The sequence below is a fragment of the Notamacropus eugenii genome, chromosome 4, assembly GCF_028372415.1.
Source record: "Notamacropus eugenii isolate mMacEug1 chromosome 4, mMacEug1.pri_v2, whole genome shotgun sequence".
Classification (NCBI taxonomy): Eukaryota; Metazoa; Chordata; class Mammalia; order Diprotodontia; family Macropodidae; genus Notamacropus; species Notamacropus eugenii.
The window spans coordinates 45,243,248-45,261,167 of NC_092875.1; the positions used below are offsets into that span (position 1 = coordinate 45,243,248).

The 17,920-nt window shown below is 46.4% G+C and overlaps 2 protein-coding genes across 8 annotated transcripts; one reads left to right on the forward strand and one right to left on the reverse strand.

Moving 5' to 3' along the window:
• Positions 1–917: 917 nt before the first annotated feature.
• On the reverse strand, positions 918–8,904 carry LOC140499389 (uncharacterized). 7 transcript variants are annotated; one of them, XM_072600732.1, is made up of 3 exons: positions 7,947–8,904; positions 5,343–5,460; positions 918–2,367 (listed from the first exon to the last, which is right to left on the reverse strand). In XM_072600732.1, exons 1-2 carry the CDS (start codon positions 8,902–8,904, stop codon positions 5,435–5,437), a joined length of 984 nt encoding a protein of 327 aa, XP_072456833.1. In that variant the 3' UTR covers positions 918–2,367; positions 5,343–5,434. The 7 variants fall into 7 exon arrangements, with proteins under 7 accessions (XP_072456833.1, XP_072456832.1, XP_072456829.1 ...); XM_072600731.1 differs by having other exon boundaries at positions 3,574–5,460; XM_072600728.1 differs by having other exon boundaries at positions 3,574–5,460; positions 7,295–8,904.
• A 328-nt stretch (positions 8,905–9,232) lies between these two features.
• FZD10 (frizzled class receptor 10) lies at positions 9,233–12,162 on the forward strand. Its single transcript, XM_072600724.1, has one exon. It carries the CDS (start codon positions 9,233–9,235, stop codon positions 10,976–10,978), a length of 1,746 nt encoding a protein of 581 aa, XP_072456825.1. The 3' UTR covers positions 10,979–12,162.
• Positions 12,163–17,920: the final 5,758 nt, after the last annotated feature.

Genomic DNA, 17,920 nt, shown 5'->3' on the forward strand with positions numbered 1-17,920 from the left:
GGCCGAGGCCATATTTGAACTCAGATCTTTCTAACTCCAGGCCCTACACTCAATCCACTTCACCACCTCACTAGAAGGGATCTTAAAGATCAAAAATTCAACATCCTCCAGCATCCTGGATGAGGAAACTGAGACCTAGATAAATAGGTGAAGTGGTTTGCCCAGAGTGATACAAGCAAAAAGAAGTAAAGAAGTAAAAAGAGTAAGAACAATGAATACTTACATAGTGCTTGCAAAGGACTTTACCTAGATTCTTTCATTTGATCCCCACAATGACACTTTGGTAGGTACTACCATGGTCATCTACACTTTCCTGAAGCTAGAGAGAAGTTAAGTGACTTGCTCAGGGTCATACAACCAGTAGGATTCTTCTTGACTCCAAGCCATCAATCTATCTTGCTGTTGTTCATGACCCCATTTGGAGTTTTCAGACAGAGATACTGGAGTGATTTGCCATTTCCTCCTCCAGCTCATTTTACAGATGAGGAAACTGAGGCAAGCCAGGTCGAGTGACTTGCCCAGGGTCACACAGCTAGTGAGTATCTAAGGCTGGATGTGAACTCAAGAAAAGGAGTCTTTCTGAAGGCACTCTGCCTGATGGCATCACCTAGCTGCCATCTCTAGTAACTGATAATTCCTATCCAGGCTGCACTTCAGGCTTGCTCTACGTGGTACCTTTGCCCCCATTTCACTCCCATTACCCCTTTTCTGCACCTTTTTTATGTTATATTCCAGCCTCCTCCAAGGCAAGGGGCTTCTCTCTACTTATATTTGCATTCTCAGACCTTAGCACTGTGTGTGGCATATAGTAATCAGTTAATAAATTCAGTTAACTGAAGAGGCAGGGTAATAAAGTGCTTTGAAGGATGGATTTGGGGCCACCCTGCCCCTATAGTTACCAGGAGACCTCAGGCAAGTCACTTAATCAACATTTATTAAACACCAACTATGTGTCAGGTACTATACAGTGGTAAGAGCTAGGGAAGCAAAGAGACAAAAGACAGTACTTGCCTATAGGCAATCTAATTACATTACAATCTAATGAGGGAGAGACTATGCGAACAAATATATACAAAGCAAGCCAAACCTAGAATAAATAGGAAATAATTAACAGAGGGAAGGGACTGGAATCAAGAAGGGTTGGGAAAGGCTTCCGGTAGAAGGTGGAATCTTAATTGGGCTTTAAAGGAAGCCAGAGAGATCAGTAGTCAGAGCAGAGGAAGGAGACAATTCGGGGGTGGGGGGAGAAAGTGCAGAGCGGAGAGACAGTGCCTGGTTCTTGGAAGAGCCAGGAGGTTTAACTTCGATGAGTCTCAGTTTCCACATCTGCAAAATGGGAATAGTACTACTACTTCCTTGAAAGGAAATACAAGTGCTTTGTAAACCTTAAATCACCGTAGAAATGTTACTAATCATTATTCATATTTGAAAAGCTCTTTCTCATCCCTCCTCCCCCTCCCCCATCTCATAGAATCTCTAATTTCCTTCAAAGGACAGCTCAGGCAACCCCCTTCCTGCACAGAATTCTTTCCTGATTCTTCCCTACTACTCCAATTAATTTCTTTATTTCTTTCATTTTACTTTGTCTGTGGTTTGCTATTGTTTCATTTTGAACACGATATGTTCCTCCCACACACACCGTAGGATTTTATTTATTTATTTTTTGGTCTTTGGATTCCCCGGTGTTGGTTTTACGTAGTGCTTAGTAAATGTTTGTTCAATTTAATTGAATCTTATAGCTGCAGAGCAAATTTCAGTCGGAACATTCAAGATCACGGAATTTAGAGCCGAAAGGAATCTCAACAGTCACATGATCATATATTTAGGACTGAAAGAGACTTCAGTTTATTTAGTCCAACTTCTCCCTCCAGGTACCGATGAGGAAATCGAGATCCACAAAAATTAAAAGATTTGTGTACGGTCAGTCCGCTCCAGAGGCAGGATTTGAACTCGAGTCTTCGGATTCCTAGGTCAGCCCATAATCTGACAGCATGCTGACTTAAAGGAAAGGTCTTGGAGATCCAGTTTTAGGACGAATTCCTTTTCCGGAGGAAACAGAGGCCGTGGTTCATAATCACCTAGGGTAGCAGAACTGGAACTTGAACCCAGACCTTTTGATAGCCAATCCAGTGCTCTGTTCTTTACGAAAGGATATAAGGCCTGGGGGAGGGCTAGAGGCGAGAGGGAGAGGGGAGAGGGAGGGAGGAAGGGTCAGTTCCCCCAGCGCCTCCTTGATTCTGAGGTTACCCTACGTCCCTTGGGTCTCTGTCACCTGTGGAGGCGATGGTAGAGATAACAAGAACGGGAGCCCAGCGTCCCATATGGTGTCTTCTCTTCCTACCAGGAATGAAAGAGTTGGGGGGGAAGCTGGGGTGGGGGGAGGAAAAGAGAAAGAAAACAGATGGGAAGGTGAGTAATTAAATCAATATATACAAACATTCTTCCCTCCCTCCTCTCCCTAGCCCACCCCTCCCCTCAAAAAAAAAAAAGCGTTGAGGGAAAGAAAGGAATCCGGTAGAAGATTGGAGTTTGAACTCGTCTTCTGTGTGATTCCAAATCAGATAAACGCTAGCTAGGTCTTTGTCCCGGAGACGTTGTTTGAAATGGAAATGCTAACAATGGTGGGGCTTTTGTTTCATTATCTAGAATGTCTTTGACTGTTTCCAAATGAGGCTTCCCGACCAGCCCCTGCCCCAGCTCCAGCCGGCGGCGGAGGCTTTATGTATATTTTATTGGGACTAGTTCGGTCGCCAGGCTAAGATTCATTTGTGTGTATGTGTGTGTGCTCGGGACGGGCATGTGCTAAGGGCTGCCTATATTTTACACAGATAATGTCCTTGTAATTTGAAAGTACTTACGTATAAGGCTGGCATTGTCTTGCTTTTATCAAGCTTTTGTTGAAAGAAAAAGCAATACTGTATCTTTAAATTGGGAGGCGCTGAATCATGAATCTCGGGCAGTGAAAAGGCTAATGTGCTGTGGAAAGGAAGGAGTTTAATCTAATTTAGTTGGAGGGTGTCTGTCTGTGGTGTTGTTTTTTGGGAGTGTGGGAATAGAGGAGAGGAGCTGCCCCCTTGAATGGCTCCCCCTGCGCCAGAAGCAGTGGGGAGTCCCTCAGACGCCACTGATCCAAAGCCAGGCCTTGAAAGGGGGATTAAAGAAATGTTCTGATTTGCAATTCACACTAATGCACCCTGTGGAACCTTTGGTCATATTTCAAACCCCACTGCTAGGGAAAGAGCCGGAAAAAGAGCCGCTGAGATGGGGCTGGAGCAGCAGCGCTGGCTCCCCAGCTCGCTGTCCACTGCCATTTTCAGAGGAGGCTGAGGGGAGGAGGGGGTCCACACACACACACACATACACACACACACACACACACACACACACACACACACACACACACACACACAACACCGATTGCCGTAAAGAAAACTTGTTTGCCTGCGGAGTTTGCCTGACACGCAAAATGGTCCGGGGATGGATTGGGTCTGATTTTGTTAGCTAGAGGTGCCCCTTTCCAAGATTAGAAACGTCTCGAACAGAAGGGAAACGATAGAGGGAAGGGAAGCCAACCTGCTGGGGCTCCGTCGTCGGTGACTGTATTTGGTTACTTGTGAGTGGGAGGGACGGGAACTTTTTTCCCCACCGCGCATCCTTGGAAGGATACCTAGGGAGCCTCTGCTAGGTGAAAGTCAACAGTTAGCAAAGAAATGCCTTTTCTGTCCAGGATAAGGGAGTAAACTCCCCTTCCAAGGCCTCCTCTGATCCCGCTCCAGAACTCCCAACAAGATGGGAAGGAACGAAGACAGAGATTCTAGATTGCAAAATAAGGAACTAAATCAGGAGGGACCACTGCTTTGCTACTGGAGCATTGTGCTGGACAGCCCCAAGAATCCAGCACGCCGGGCCAGAGGGAGGGTGCAATTCCTTCTCTCAGTACGTTTTCACCTAGTGTAGCACCATCGCTCAGGAGCTTCCTCTCGCGCTCTGCCTCCCAGGACCTAGCCAGAGAGCATCGCGGCTCCCCCTCCGCTGCGCCCGCTATGGGGTCAGTCAGACCAGTAGACAGGGATGAAATTGAGAAGCTTAAAGTGTGTGTCAGTGCATTTTATCTCCTAGGAGAGCCTTTGCTTTAATCCCATCGCACAAAGGCAGGCCTGGCTAGGCTCGTAATTGCTCAAGACTGTAACCGAAGCGGTCTCAGAGCTACATACAACTCTGATTCAGTGTTAACCACATCTGGGTTATTTCCTACCACTTTCTTGCGGGACACACTCTCCCTGGCTGAGGGCTGCTTTTTTCCTGCAACATTCCCTCTTCCTAATCTTTCACTTTCTCCCGCGAACACTGGCCAGCCTGAAAGGCAGATGGATGAGTTAAGGGGTGGGGGAGTGGGGGGAAGGAAGGACTGGGACCGAGAGGGGGAGGTAGCAAACTCGGTTGTTTTTTTATCTCCCGGGAGCTGCCGCATTATTGGAAATCATGTTCCATTACAAAGTTTCCTTTAAAAAAAAAATAAATACCAAAAATGACAACCTGTGCTCAACATTTTGGAGGCTTAATCAGATTTCTATTAATTTAAACATATAGCTATTCCCACGACAAGCCCTAGTGCTTTCTTTACCCCCTTTCATCTGTGGTTAAATATGTAAATAAAATGTCTAAAGTCATTCTTCAAAGAAGACAAAAGAAAAAAGAGCTGAGGGAAAAGACAGCCATAAAATTCCTCCCAATTCTCCATAACATTTGCCAGAGGGGGGCCGGGCTGGCCAGGGCCAAGCAGCAGGGGTGCCCGGCGGCTCCATACAATCCCCCATCTCCAATCCCACACACAGGAAAAAAATAAAATCCAATATCTTTTCAGCTGGAGCCATCAAAAGACCCTTTTCATTGGTAGGTATCTTCCAGTTGGTGTTTTCTCAGAGGCCTCTCTGCTGGCTGGCTGGTTGTCTATAAGAACTATTTGTTGTGCCCTGGCTCTTCTGGGCTGAGCAAGGGACAGGCAGGCAAGAAGTCCCTTATGCACACCTTTTTCTACCAACTCTAATACTTATCCCTATGCTAATGGCTCTAGATTAAAATTGCATATTAAAAAAATTCTGAGGTATTTTTCCAAATAGTTCATACACAGTTCTGGGCAAGAAGTAGTGTTGGGTATACACACACATATATCTATACACACATACACACACATATAGTTTTTAGAGAAGAGGTGGGAAGGTGAAAAAAAGAAAAAAAGAAAATTTCATCTTGAAGGGCCTTAGGTAGGAAGAAAGGTCAGAAAACAAACTGATAACCACTGTCTTGTTCATTTTTGCATTATGATTTGGTCAATAACTCACATTTCTTGGTTCTTGGAAAAACAACCTCCTGTCTATGAAAAATGGCAGTGCTTAGGTGATTTTCAATTTTGCATGGATGTCCCAGAAGTAGTTTAGTATAGTGCATTGGATTCTGAACCTGGAAAACACAAAGTCCTGAATTTGAATCCTGTTACATTTTACTGTTGGTCTGACCGTAGGCAAGTCACTAACCCCTCAAAGATTTAGTTTCCTAATTTGTAAAATAATTTGTCACAGTGTTGATATGAAGCAAAATAGGATAGCAACTGCTACAGCTGTGATTCCAATGGAATAGAGAAACTCTCTATACTCATGCAGGTCTACACCTTCTCTACAACTGATGGTCTTGGAGAGTTCCCTAGATAAAGCATATATTAATGGTAATGACATACCAGGAACTCTGCTAAGCAATAGTGATTCATATAAAGGCAAACAATATAGGCTAGAGCCTATATCATAGGTTAAATGACTTGCCCAAGGTTTCACAGCAGGTATATATCAAAGATAAGATTTGAACCCAAGTCTTCCCAAGAATACCTGTTCTCTAGCCACTATACTAAGGGATGTATAAGGGATGCTTAGAACTGATGCCACAACTTAGGTTAGTGTCTTCCCTCACCTCCCATTCTACTGTCTGGAAGAAGTCAATTCAACCTACCCAGCAAGTCCTTACCAATTATTATTTCCCAAAGACACAGAACTGCTCAGCTATGTAACCAACTTTCTAGAGAAGCAAACTGACAGGGCAGGGCCATGCAAAAAGAACTGGTCCAGGATCTGAGTTTGAATACTGATTCTGGATGCCATTGGATGCTTAACTTTAAGCAAGACACCTCCACCTCTGCACCTCAGTGTGTTCATCTCCAAAATGAGGATAATAAGGATTCCCTTAAATAGCCTGTAAACCATCCAGCAAGATAATGACTGTGTGTGTGTGGAGAGAGACAGAGAGACAGAAAGCGAGAGAGAATTTTTATAAATAATAAGCATCTGGATATGAACATTCAAGTAAACATGGGATAAACATTAACATTTATGCAAAAGATACAAAGCAGATGAGTTAACATTAAACTAGGAATCCTTGCCTCGATGTCCTATACAGAACACTAAAAGGCGAGTTAGAAGCCAGATTCTTCATTTGTTAAAGAAAGAAAGAGAAAGAAGAGAAAAAAGAAAAAAAGACGGGACAATAGCTTCTACTGTCCCTTCCTACACAGAAGGTATACGATTTTGAAATCAACTCCTACCAATACCGCTGATCTTGGAGAAGGCCAATTTGAGCAGTTCTGACAAAAAGCCTTTGCAGGTGGTCAGACAGCTTTCCTTCCCAGATCCCCTACTCCTGAAAAGTGCCAGAGATAGCTGGCATCTCAGCAGTGTACTTCTCAGTCAATTCCTTCTCTTTGTCTTTGAGAACTAGAAGCATAGAAGGTGCTTAACCATGTTTTCACTGAGCTAAGTATTTTCTTTCCATATACATAGCGTTATCATTGTTTAAGGGCTTCAAAAGACCTGTTTCTATCTTTTTCCTAAAGTTTCTTTACTCCTTTAACAGTGGGAAGGAGAAAGCCCCAAGCGTGATTGGGGGGCGGGGAAGGAGACTGGGATATTAACTTTGCCTTTGTGGGATTTTTGTGACTTTCGGAGAGAATTCCAAACCTTTTCCTTGTTAAGAGGGATCCTAAAATGTGAGAGACCTTGGCCACTTCTCTAAGATGTCGTGAGGGCTTTATCTGGCCTGTTGACTTTAGCCCCTAGGAGTTCAGAAATTGCCTGGTTTAGGCTAGCTTTCGTCCTCGAGTGAGTGTGTATATGGGGGAGCGGGGTGCAGAGGAATCGGGCGGGGGGCATCCTGCGATTGTCTTTGGTCACAGCAAAAGTGACAGTGACCCAGGACTCGGCGTGAACCAGGGGTGAACGGGGCAGGGAAACTCGATCCTCTCGATCCTTGCCTTTGAACAAAATGAACTTAATTCAAGTCGATGTATGGTCACCAAGATCACATTGGGAGCTGGTGATCCCGGGCCTGCTTCCAGTCTCATCTTGCACCAACAGGAACAGAAGAAAAAGCAGCAAAGGATGCATTCCTCCTTATGAATTACTGTAAACTAGGACGATTTAGAGACTTAAGAGTAAACCTAGCAAAAATCAACTTCGAGATAAGAGCGGACGTAGTGGGTGTGGTCAGTGTGGTCACTCCCCAGTTCAGTCCCATTTTCCTCGGTTATTTTTTAGAGAACAGTTTCCCTTTATAACCCTCCCTTTCCCCCCACTTCTCCCCTGCCCCCCTAAGCCCGCTTCGGAGAAGTAGGAGATGTTGCCCCTGAAAAAAATCCCAATATTGCGAGCCCCACCCCCATCCTTTAGCTCTCTTTGAAATATCAAAGGAAACCCATCCCCCCCAGGCCCGAGCCCAGGACTGGTAAGTACCCAGCCTAGAGAGGAACTCACAGGGGTTTATGGCCGGGGCTATAAAAAGTAAATCCCACCTCTCCTTGAAAGAGCCCTCCGCCCCCAACCCACCATAAAATCGAGGGAGGGGGGCTGGGGAAGAGAGATGTAACACCTTCCAACCCTGCTCCCCTCCCCCTTCAGGGCTCTGACCTTTGGGGGCAGCGGTGGTCATCCCAGGGGGTCCGGGGAAGTGGGGGGGAAGAGAAAGGGAGAGGGATGGGGGATGGGCGTTCAGAGACAGTAGCCAGGGACCGAGGTAGAGACACAGAGACAGAAGGAGGGAGGGCCAAAGAACCCGAGACAGATGGACAGAGGCACATGCAGGAGATGCGCGGAGAGGCCAAGCCATTGAAAGAGCGGGCCGAGACTCCGGGCCAGACAGAGCGCCGCGGCCCGCCGGCCTGCGCCCAGCAGGGGGCTCGGCATCCCTGCGGCGCGGAGCCGAAAGGCTGGGAGAGGCGAGGAGCCCGGCGGCCCGCGGGAGTCCCGGGCGGCTCAGCGCCCTAATCCCCGTAGCAGCGCCGGCTTTCTCATGCAAAGCAGCGGCGGGGGCGGGGCGGGGCGGGCGGCCGGGGGCGGGCTCTGCCACCACTTGGCCCTTTTTCCCCCCCTTTCCCTGTTTGAGCGTCTCCTTATTCCGGGACGCAACCCCCTTAACAGCTGCTCCCAGCCCTGGCCAGAGGAGGAGGAGAAGCAGCTGCCGCAGCGGTAGCAGCCTCAGCCGCAGCCCAGAGGAGAGAGGAGGCGAAGGTGGGGCGCAGGCGGCGCACAGCCGGGCCACCAAGGACAGCGGGGTCACCCGGAGCCCGGGGCGGCTCTCCCTCCTCCAGCGCCCTGGGCCGGCCAGCACCCCTGCCTGCACCTGGGCGCGCGCGCCGCCCGGAGCCAAGGACGGCAAGATTAGCAGACGGCGGGCCAGGAAAGTTTGCCGCGCCTGTGAGTTGGTGGCGCCGCCGCCGAAGCTAGCCCGGCTTTCCCCTCTTCGCCGCGCGGCTTTGTTTGCAAACTTTGTTTTCGCTTGCCAGTTGGCCTGCTCGTTGGCCAGGCCCCCCTCCCCTCCCGGCTCCCTCCTTTTCCCCCTCCCCCAGCCCAGCCCGGGCAAACTCATAGTAGTCTTGGGGCAGACGCGGCAGAGGCAACTCGGAGCTCGGCTCCGCGCGGCACGGCGCTGCGGGCGGACAGTTCGTTTGCCCTGCCCCAGGCGGGCATGGGCTGCAGCCGGGGCTGGGGCAGGAGCCGACGGGCGCAGCGGGCATCTGCTGCAGCCCGGCTCCGGGCGTCCAGGCTCTGATGCGGCGCTTCAGGCGGAGTGCCTGAGCCGGCCCGGACTAGGGCTCCGCGGTCCGCGGTGTAACCTTGTTGGCCCGGCGGGCGCCAGTGCCGCTGCCCCGGCCGTTCTTCCTCTCCCTGCTCCCCGCCCCGGACCCGACGCCGCCATGAGCAGCCTGGGTTCCCGCCTCTGGCTTGTGCTGCAGGTGGTGGGGGCGTGCGCAGCCATCAGTTCCATGGACATCGACCGGCCAGGCGAGGGCAAGTGCCAACCCATCGAGATCCCCATGTGCAAAGACATCGGCTACAACATGACCCGCATGCCCAACCTCATGGGCCACGAGAACCAGCGTGAGGCGGCCATCCAGCTACACGAGTTCGCCCCGCTGGTGGAGTACGGCTGCCACGGCCACCTCCGATTCTTCCTGTGCTCCCTCTATGCGCCCATGTGCACCGAGCAAGTCTCCACCCCCATCCCCGCCTGCCGGGTCATGTGCGAGCAGGCCCGGCTCAAGTGCTCCCCCATTATGGAGCAGTTCAACTTCAAGTGGCCTGACTCGTTGGACTGCAGCAAGCTACCCAACAAGAATGATCCCAATTACCTGTGCATGGAGGCCCCCAACAACGGCTCCGACGAGCCGGCCCGAGGCTCCAGCATGTTCCCGCCGCTCTTCCGGCCCCAGCGGCCCCCCAGTCCCCCGGAGCAGCCGCAACCTAAGGACAGCCTGGGCCGCTCCGGCTGCAGCAACCCGGGCAAGTTCCACCACGTGGAGAAGAGCTCGTCCTGCGCGCCCCTCTGCACCCCCGGAGTGGACGTGTACTGGAGCCGGGCCGACAAGCAGTTCGCCGTCGTGTGGTTGGCCATCTGGGCAGTGCTCTGCTTTTTCTCCAGCGCCTTCACGGTGCTCACCTTCCTCATCGACCCTCCCCGCTTCAGGTACCCAGAGCGCCCCATCATCTTCCTCTCTATGTGCTACTGCGTCTACTCTGTGGGCTACATTATCCGCCTCTTCGCCGGAGCGGAGAGCATCGCCTGCGACAGGGACAGTGGCCAGCTCTATGTCATCCAGGAAGGGTTGGAAAGCACGGGCTGCACCATCGTCTTCTTGGTCCTCTACTACTTTGGCATGGCCAGCTCCCTCTGGTGGGTCATCCTCACTCTCACCTGGTTCTTGGCAGCGGGGAAAAAGTGGGGCCACGAGGCCATTGAGGCCAACAGCAGCTACTTCCACCTTGCTGCCTGGGCCATCCCAGCGGTCAAGACCATCATGATCCTGGTGATGAGGAGGGTCGCTGGAGATGAGCTGACAGGAGTGTGCTATGTGGGTAGCATGGACGTGAATGCGCTCACCGGCTTTGTCCTGGTCCCCTTGGCCTGTTACCTCATCATTGGCACCTCCTTCATCCTCTCGGGCTTCGTGGCCCTTTTCCACATCCGGAGGGTGATGAAAACAGGGGGTGAGAACACAGACAAATTGGAGAAGCTCATGGTACGCATCGGGGTCTTCTCCGTGCTGTACACGGTGCCGGCCACTTGCGTGATCGCTTGCTATTTCTACGAGCGTCTCAACATGGACTACTGGAAGGTGCTGGCAGCCCAGCACAAATGCAGGGTGAACAACCAGACTAAAGCCCCGGACTGCTTGATGAGCAGCTCTATCCCTGCTGTGGAGATCTTCATGGTCAAAATGTTCATGCTGCTGGTGGTGGGCATCACCAGCGGAGTGTGGATCTGGACTTCCAAGACGCTGCAGTCTTGGCAGAATGTGTGCAGCCGGAGCCTGAAGAAGAGGAGCAGGAGGAAACCTACCACCGTTATCACGGCCAGTGGAATCTACAAAAAAGCCCAGCACCCCCAGAAAGGTCATCATGGGAAGTACGAAGCAGCCACACAACCACCCACCTGCGTGTGAAGGGGTTGGGGGCCGGGACTGTGGGTACTAAACAACTAAAGAAAACTGTTTCCCACTGAAAATAGACTTGTGCAGGACTCCAGGGAAGGGGCGAGGAAACTAAGCCCTGGTGCTTTTCTCAGATGGGGTGGGGGGAGGTTTTTTTAAGTTTAAAAAAGAAAAAAAGATTATTTCCCTGAAATTCAGGATGTTGCCATACACTTCAAGTTAAATGTACTTAAGAGCTTAATGGGAAACAAACACTATGAGTTAAATGGCCTCTTCGGTTACCGATTTGAAGTAGCTTGTGGAGGGAATATATATGTTATATATACATATTATATAGGTGTATACATAATGTATATATAATACGTGTCTGGATTCGAATCTGAGTAGGCTTTCCCTATACCTTAGCCAAGAGTAAAGAAAAACTTTCGTGGAGAGCAAAGAAATCTCTCCCAAATCTCCCCCTATGCCTCCCCCAACTCCCCCAACTTGTTTTCTCGGTAAGCAAAAGTCACCATTCCAGAGCCCCTCCCGCAGGTCATGGCCCTCACCCTGTGAGATAGCAACGTAAGCAAAGAAATCCCCCTTTAAACAACTCTCCACAGACAAGAAAGAACTAAAACCAGATAGGGGTCCCACAGCCTCCGCCAAACTTTTTCGCTAAAACTGAAACTTCCTTCGCCCAGAAAAACCCCAAACACACCCGCAAACTTCTGGGCAGCATACACACGCAAACTATGTGCAATACATTTTTTTTTCTCCCACCATGAAATAAGAAAAAAGAAACAAGTATTTTGTTGTATATAAAGACCACAAAAGAAACCTCTTAACAAAAGGACTGAGAGGTCTGGCCCTCCGAAACCCTTTAGCGTTACATTTTGTGGCTTTTTAATGGAAATCAAGCCAATGTTATACAAGTTTGGACTGATTTGTGGAAAAAAAAAAAGGGAGAGAAGAGAGAGGGATCATTCAAAGGTACCCAAAGGACTTATTGACTCTTTCCATTGTTAAACAAATTCTTGCCATGAATAGATACGGAACACTTGTGGTGCAAAGGGAAAATTTTGTATATTGTGATACTCTTCGATGTGTTGGAAAAGCCCAGTTGCTTAGTTGTATATATTTGTAACATATGATTATTTTTCATGCTCCACTATTTTATTAAAAAAAAATAAAATATGTCCTTTAGTTTGCTGATACTCCCTTGTGATGGCCACTTTCCCTTTCCCAGACAGGAGTGGAGGGGCTCAAAAGCAACTTTGTTCTTGGCCATTGACTTTGCAGGCACAGGGGAGGCTGCTCCCCTGTTTAAAGACATGGACTGATCGCTCTTTCCAGCTAAGGAGAGATGTGGATTACAAGGGTGGTGAAGTAATGGAGCTTGCAGGTTACATAAGAATGACATGCGGCCAACACAGAGAGTTAGGGGATTGTTCCTGGGGAATCTTGGCAACTGAACATGAGAGGTCGGTTGTAGGGACAATTCATGCAAAGGAAGCCTTGTTTACTGAGCACACACTGTGGTGGTAATCTTGCTTTAGCATCCTTTTTCATGTCTTTAGAGAATGAGGAGTGGGGGAGATGGAACTCTTAGGACAGTTTCTTATAATGTCCCTGCTGTCCTTTGGAGAAAGGGGCAAAATTAGAATTACGTGCCCCTCCACGCCAGCTGGGCTGATGGGATAGAAAGGATCAATGGTGGCTTATTTACCCAAGGGTACACTTTGGGGAAAAACTGCTGGTCAGACCCTTGGTTCATCCAAGAGGAGGGAACCAGGAGAGAGATTGGGAGAGAGATTTTATTCTTGGCTGCTCAGAAGCAATGAAGCGGCAACCCAAACCCACAAATACAGATCCCTTTGGTGTTGGCTGAGTCAAAAGCACCATTCAATCTTTTCTTTTTCTCTTTTTTCTATCAATTAAAGGGACTTAGATATGAAACCAGAGATTTCTGCACGCTGGGCACCTCAGAAAAATCAGTCTCTGACTGCCCTAAGGACTTGCTAGGCAGGCAAGCATTTGCTCAGCCCTTAAGTGTGAAAGCTGAGGCATGGCCAAAGGGGACTTCGGGAGAATGGAGCCTGCCTGATTCAACTGGAACCCACTTGTTCTTGGATAACCTGTTTGTTCAGTAAATAGGAGTGTCATTTTGTAAGCATCTTGTCTGAGGTTTGCTGAAAACAGACTTCCCTGGCTCAGTGAGGCAAACCAGAGAGAGGCCTGTAGGATCCTGTGGTTTGGATTCGATTTCTGCTTGTGGAAAGTTATCGTCTAATTAAATGATTGGCTAAGGAGGTTGAAAATGGATTAAGGAATAAACGTAACTGGGGGGTGGGGGGGTGAAGGTTTTTTCGTGTATTTTTAGACCTAAAACCTCAAAATCTACTTTTCTCCAAAAAGTGTATTTCATAAGAAGCTAAGTTTTGGAGAATCTATAATCATAGGATTATAGCTGAGACCCAAAAAGGAGGCAATGTGGTGAAGTGAAAAGAGCACTTGAGTGACTCTGAAGTCCAAGGACCCGAGTTCAAAACCTGCCTCTGACACCTGTGTTACTTTAAGCAAGTGACTTTGACCTCACATGGCTTGACTTTTCTCATTTGTAAAACAGAGAGGTCAAACTAGGTGACCCTCTCAGTCCTGGTTCTGTGATTTAGTCCAAACCATTTATTTTACAGATGAGGAAACTGAGATCTAAAGACATTAAGTTTCTTGTCCAAGGATACCAAGGAAGTAGCAGAACTGACATTAGAGCTCTGACTCTGAATTCATTGTTATTCCCACTCTACCTCTTCCAGGGATTAATACTGAAAGACTCCATGCTTCTGGGGCCCAAGTGGGACAAGGACCAGGCATTCAGTTCTAACCTCACCACTTTATCAGGACCTTTAAATGCTTGTAGCTTCAGAAGTGGTATTAATGCCCAATTCCAAAGCAACAAAGTTATTTTAATAATAACAGGAACACCTCATTTTTCTAAACTTTTGGAAGTTTTACCGAGCACCTTCCTTAGCACCACTCTAGGAGGCAGGTTAAAAGAAGTATTGCTCCCTATTTTTGCAAGAAGTACCTACTATTCACCTGGTATTATACTAAATACTAGGGATAAAGAGAAAGACAGAAAACAGCCCCTTTCCTTAAGTATCTTAATTCTCTAAGGGAAGAGACAACATGCAAACAACTATGAATAGATGGCAGATAGATATAGATACATATATATGTATAGACCTGTATATAGATATATGTGTATGTATACACATATGTACCTATATCTATCTAGATATGTATATATACATACACACAGTTAAGTTGGAGATCATTTCAGAGGGAAGGCACTAAGCAGGAAGAGGGATCAGGAAAGGGTTGTGCTTTTGGTTTTTTGTAGAAGGTAGAATTTTAGCTGAGGCTACAGGGAAGCCAAAAGGAAGTGAGGAGGGAGAGAGCATCACAGCAGACCTAGGAAACAGTCAATAAAAAAGCACAGACGAGGACGTATACTCAGAGAAAGTTTCCCTTGAGCTTTCCCTCAGAGAAAGGTCCGAGTGAAAAACCCCAAGGTTACCCAGCTAGTAAGTATGTGTGGTGGGATTTGAATCCAGCTCTTCTGTCCCTAAGACCACTACAGCAAAAATGTGAATACTGGAAATGGATCTGAAATGTCCGCTAATTTTTATCTATGTGGCTGTGTGGATCACAGCATTTCCTCAGTACTCACAGGCAATTCTTCCAAGATTCTAAATTGGCAAAAAGGTGCTCATCTTCATTGGTAGTGGGAGTTTACTCACAGCAGTTTCTCCACATCAATAAAATAATAGGTACAAATTTTTGAAGAACTTGTTTTTAGAGATTAAAACTATATAGGCAGACATAGCTAATAATGGCTAACATTTCTGTATCACCCCTCTGTGCCAGGTATTTATAGATATTATCTCAGTTGACCCTCACCTACAACCTTAGGAGGTAGGTGCTATCATCTTCATTTTACAAATAAGGGAAGTGCAATTAAGTGACTTGGTGAGAGTCATACAGCTGTTAAGTGTCTGAGACTGGATCTGAACCCTGGCCTTCCTGATTCCAGGTTTAGGGCTCATCTAGCTGCCTAATTTCATATATACATATGAACTAGTCACAAATAACCCAAAGGTTGATAGGAAAAACAGCAATCAGAAATCCTTTATGCAATCTGCTGAAGGAGCAGTCAAGTTACTTAATATTCATCATAATAACACCTTGTCTTACAGTTTACACAGATCTTTACCTTGTTTACTGGGCATCCTTAGGTTTCTGGGTGCCAGTGCTCCCTAGGAACCCAAATATTTTCAGTGTCTGTTCAGATTCACTTGAATTTTCTCCTCTATGGAGAATGTTAAATCAACTGCATTTGCTTAGATTAGGGACCAGCAGCCAAAGACCATCCTTCAGCTTACTATTTGTATAAAATAAGAAATGAATGGAAAAGTATTTCTTAAGGGCTCACTGGGTACAGAGCACAGGGGATCTAAAAGAAAGTCACCCCAGGGCTTGATCTCAAGAATTTGCATTCACATTTGAATAGGGAGAGAGAGAGTTACTCCTAAGAGTAGAAGTCAGTCGTCTCTCAGAGCCCAGTGACAAAGCAGATGTTAATGCACCATCTTTAATAGCATTTCCAGGAATAAAACCACATCCATTTCTGATATTGAAACTTTTACCATGTCAAGGACTTTGGTGACAAGAAGTTCCTTTTCTGGATGGTCAACAGAGCACCTTGTAAAGGATCCTCAAAGGCACTGCTCCTTTGAAACAATTGCTTTATGTTTGTTCATGGAAGAAGGTCAGTGACATCATGAAGACAATGTCTTGACTTGGGAATGAATTGGATTTGAATGAGACAGAGCTGTGTAAAGTTATCAGCCTCACTCTCTCTTCCAGAGTTATCGGAGGCCAGTGGCAGGACATAAGTCAATGCCATGCAGGGTAGCGTGCCTGGAAGAGTGCTATACCATAGGGCCTGTTGGACTTACCTGCCTATGACCAATAATGGCACAACTCCTCCTACTCTTGTTTCCTTGGTCATAAAATAAAAGGATTAGACTAAAGGACCTTGAAAATCTATGATCCCGTGGAAGTTACCTCAGTTTACCCAAAGTTTGAAGTAGGATTTCCTAAAAAATAGCAAATCACCTTGTCACCTGATCAGGACTTCCAGTCCTTGTGGCTCAGAACAGGGAAAGTAGAAGGGAAAGTAGGAAGAATCTGGAGCTTTGAAAATCAAGAGATATGGGTTCTAGAGACTGACATGATTCTGTCTTCCACAGTGACTGTGTGTAACTGTAACCTTGGGCAAATCACTCCCTTTTTGGGATCTCTATTTCATGAGAGAATCACTAAACCCTACCTTATGATCAAAAGGCTGATCCAAAAGAAAAAGAACATTGATCTCTTTGAAGTTAGAAGACCTGGGTTTGAGTTAACAATTCAACCTTTAGGTTGAACCTCAGTTTCCCCATGTTTAAAATGGGAATAAAAACACTTTCACTGCTCAGCCTCTCAGGACTATTGTGCGTAAAGATCTCAAAGACCTATATAAGTATGCATATGTATGTATGTGCATATATGTGTGTGTATACATATATATCTTTGTATCCCCATATATACAAAGATATGTATATCTTTATATATGTGTGTTTGTATCTTTACATATCATATATTTATATGTGTATATTTATGTTAACTATATATCTTTATATGTGTGTACATGTATATCTATATCTTTTTTATCTGTGTCTGTGTGTATATATATGTATGTATGTGTGTGTGTGTGTGTGTGTGTGTGTACATCTATGGAGGCAGCTACGTGGCTCAGTGGATAGAGGGGCTGGGCCTGGAGTCAGGAAGACCTGAGTTCAAATCGGACCTCAAACACCCACTAGCTATGTGACCCTGGGCAAGTCACTTCACCTCTGTTTGCCTCAATCCACCAGAGAAGGAAATGTCAAACTATTCTGGAATCTTTGCCAAGAAAACTCCACACGGGGTTGCAGAGAGATAGACATGACTAAACAACGGTATTCCCTACATATATACACATACAAATATATCTTTATATACATGCATGTATATATATATATGTTTGTGTATATTTAATTACCTACATATCTTTGTATATGTGAATATATAACACATACGTATATTTGCATGCACAATATCATTTTTAGTGTTAATAGCACCATTTCTAAGATCATTGTCAAAACATAGTAGACAAGGGGGAAAAATGGTAACCTTTTAACTCTTTGGAAGAGGAGAGGGAGGTTATAAAGAAGTCTCACAGTCTCTTCTTTCACCTATACCAGCATAAAAACCTATTCTCTTTTTTTAATTTAACCCCTTGCCTGCTCTGGCAGGCTAATCCCAATAATTGCTGTTTTTAAAGTTATTGTGGTAAGCTGTGGTTTCTCCTTCAAGGAAGGGTGGAGGGGAGATGAGTGGGGGAGAAGGTATTTGGAAAGAAATCTTAATCTTTATTTTCTTTTTGAAATAACAAGGGATTAGCAAGAAATCCACAAAGGGGGTGTAGGGGAAGGATGTATAGTAAACACAGGGTGTTCCTAAAGTTTCAGTGTACTTTTAAACTACTGAAGATTAAAATTGCATCAAGACTTTTAACATGCTATATATTCCATTTAGTGATCTGTAATATCCAACGATTTAAGGGTTTGGGGAGAAACAAAGGTTCCCACCTTTCTTAAGGTTTTAAGCTTTATTAAAGTTTAACTTCAACGTTTACACCACGATTTGGAGAATATCTTCTTTTTTCCTCCCTCTTCCCCTACCTCCTGAAAAAAGCTGTATTCATTTGGCTAATGAGTAAAGGCTCCTCGCATCCAGTTGAGAGAGGAAAGGATTTTTTCCCTGCTCCTTGGCAGTTTTTGAAGTATCTTCAGGTTTAATAAAATAATTTACTAATTCTAAGAGATA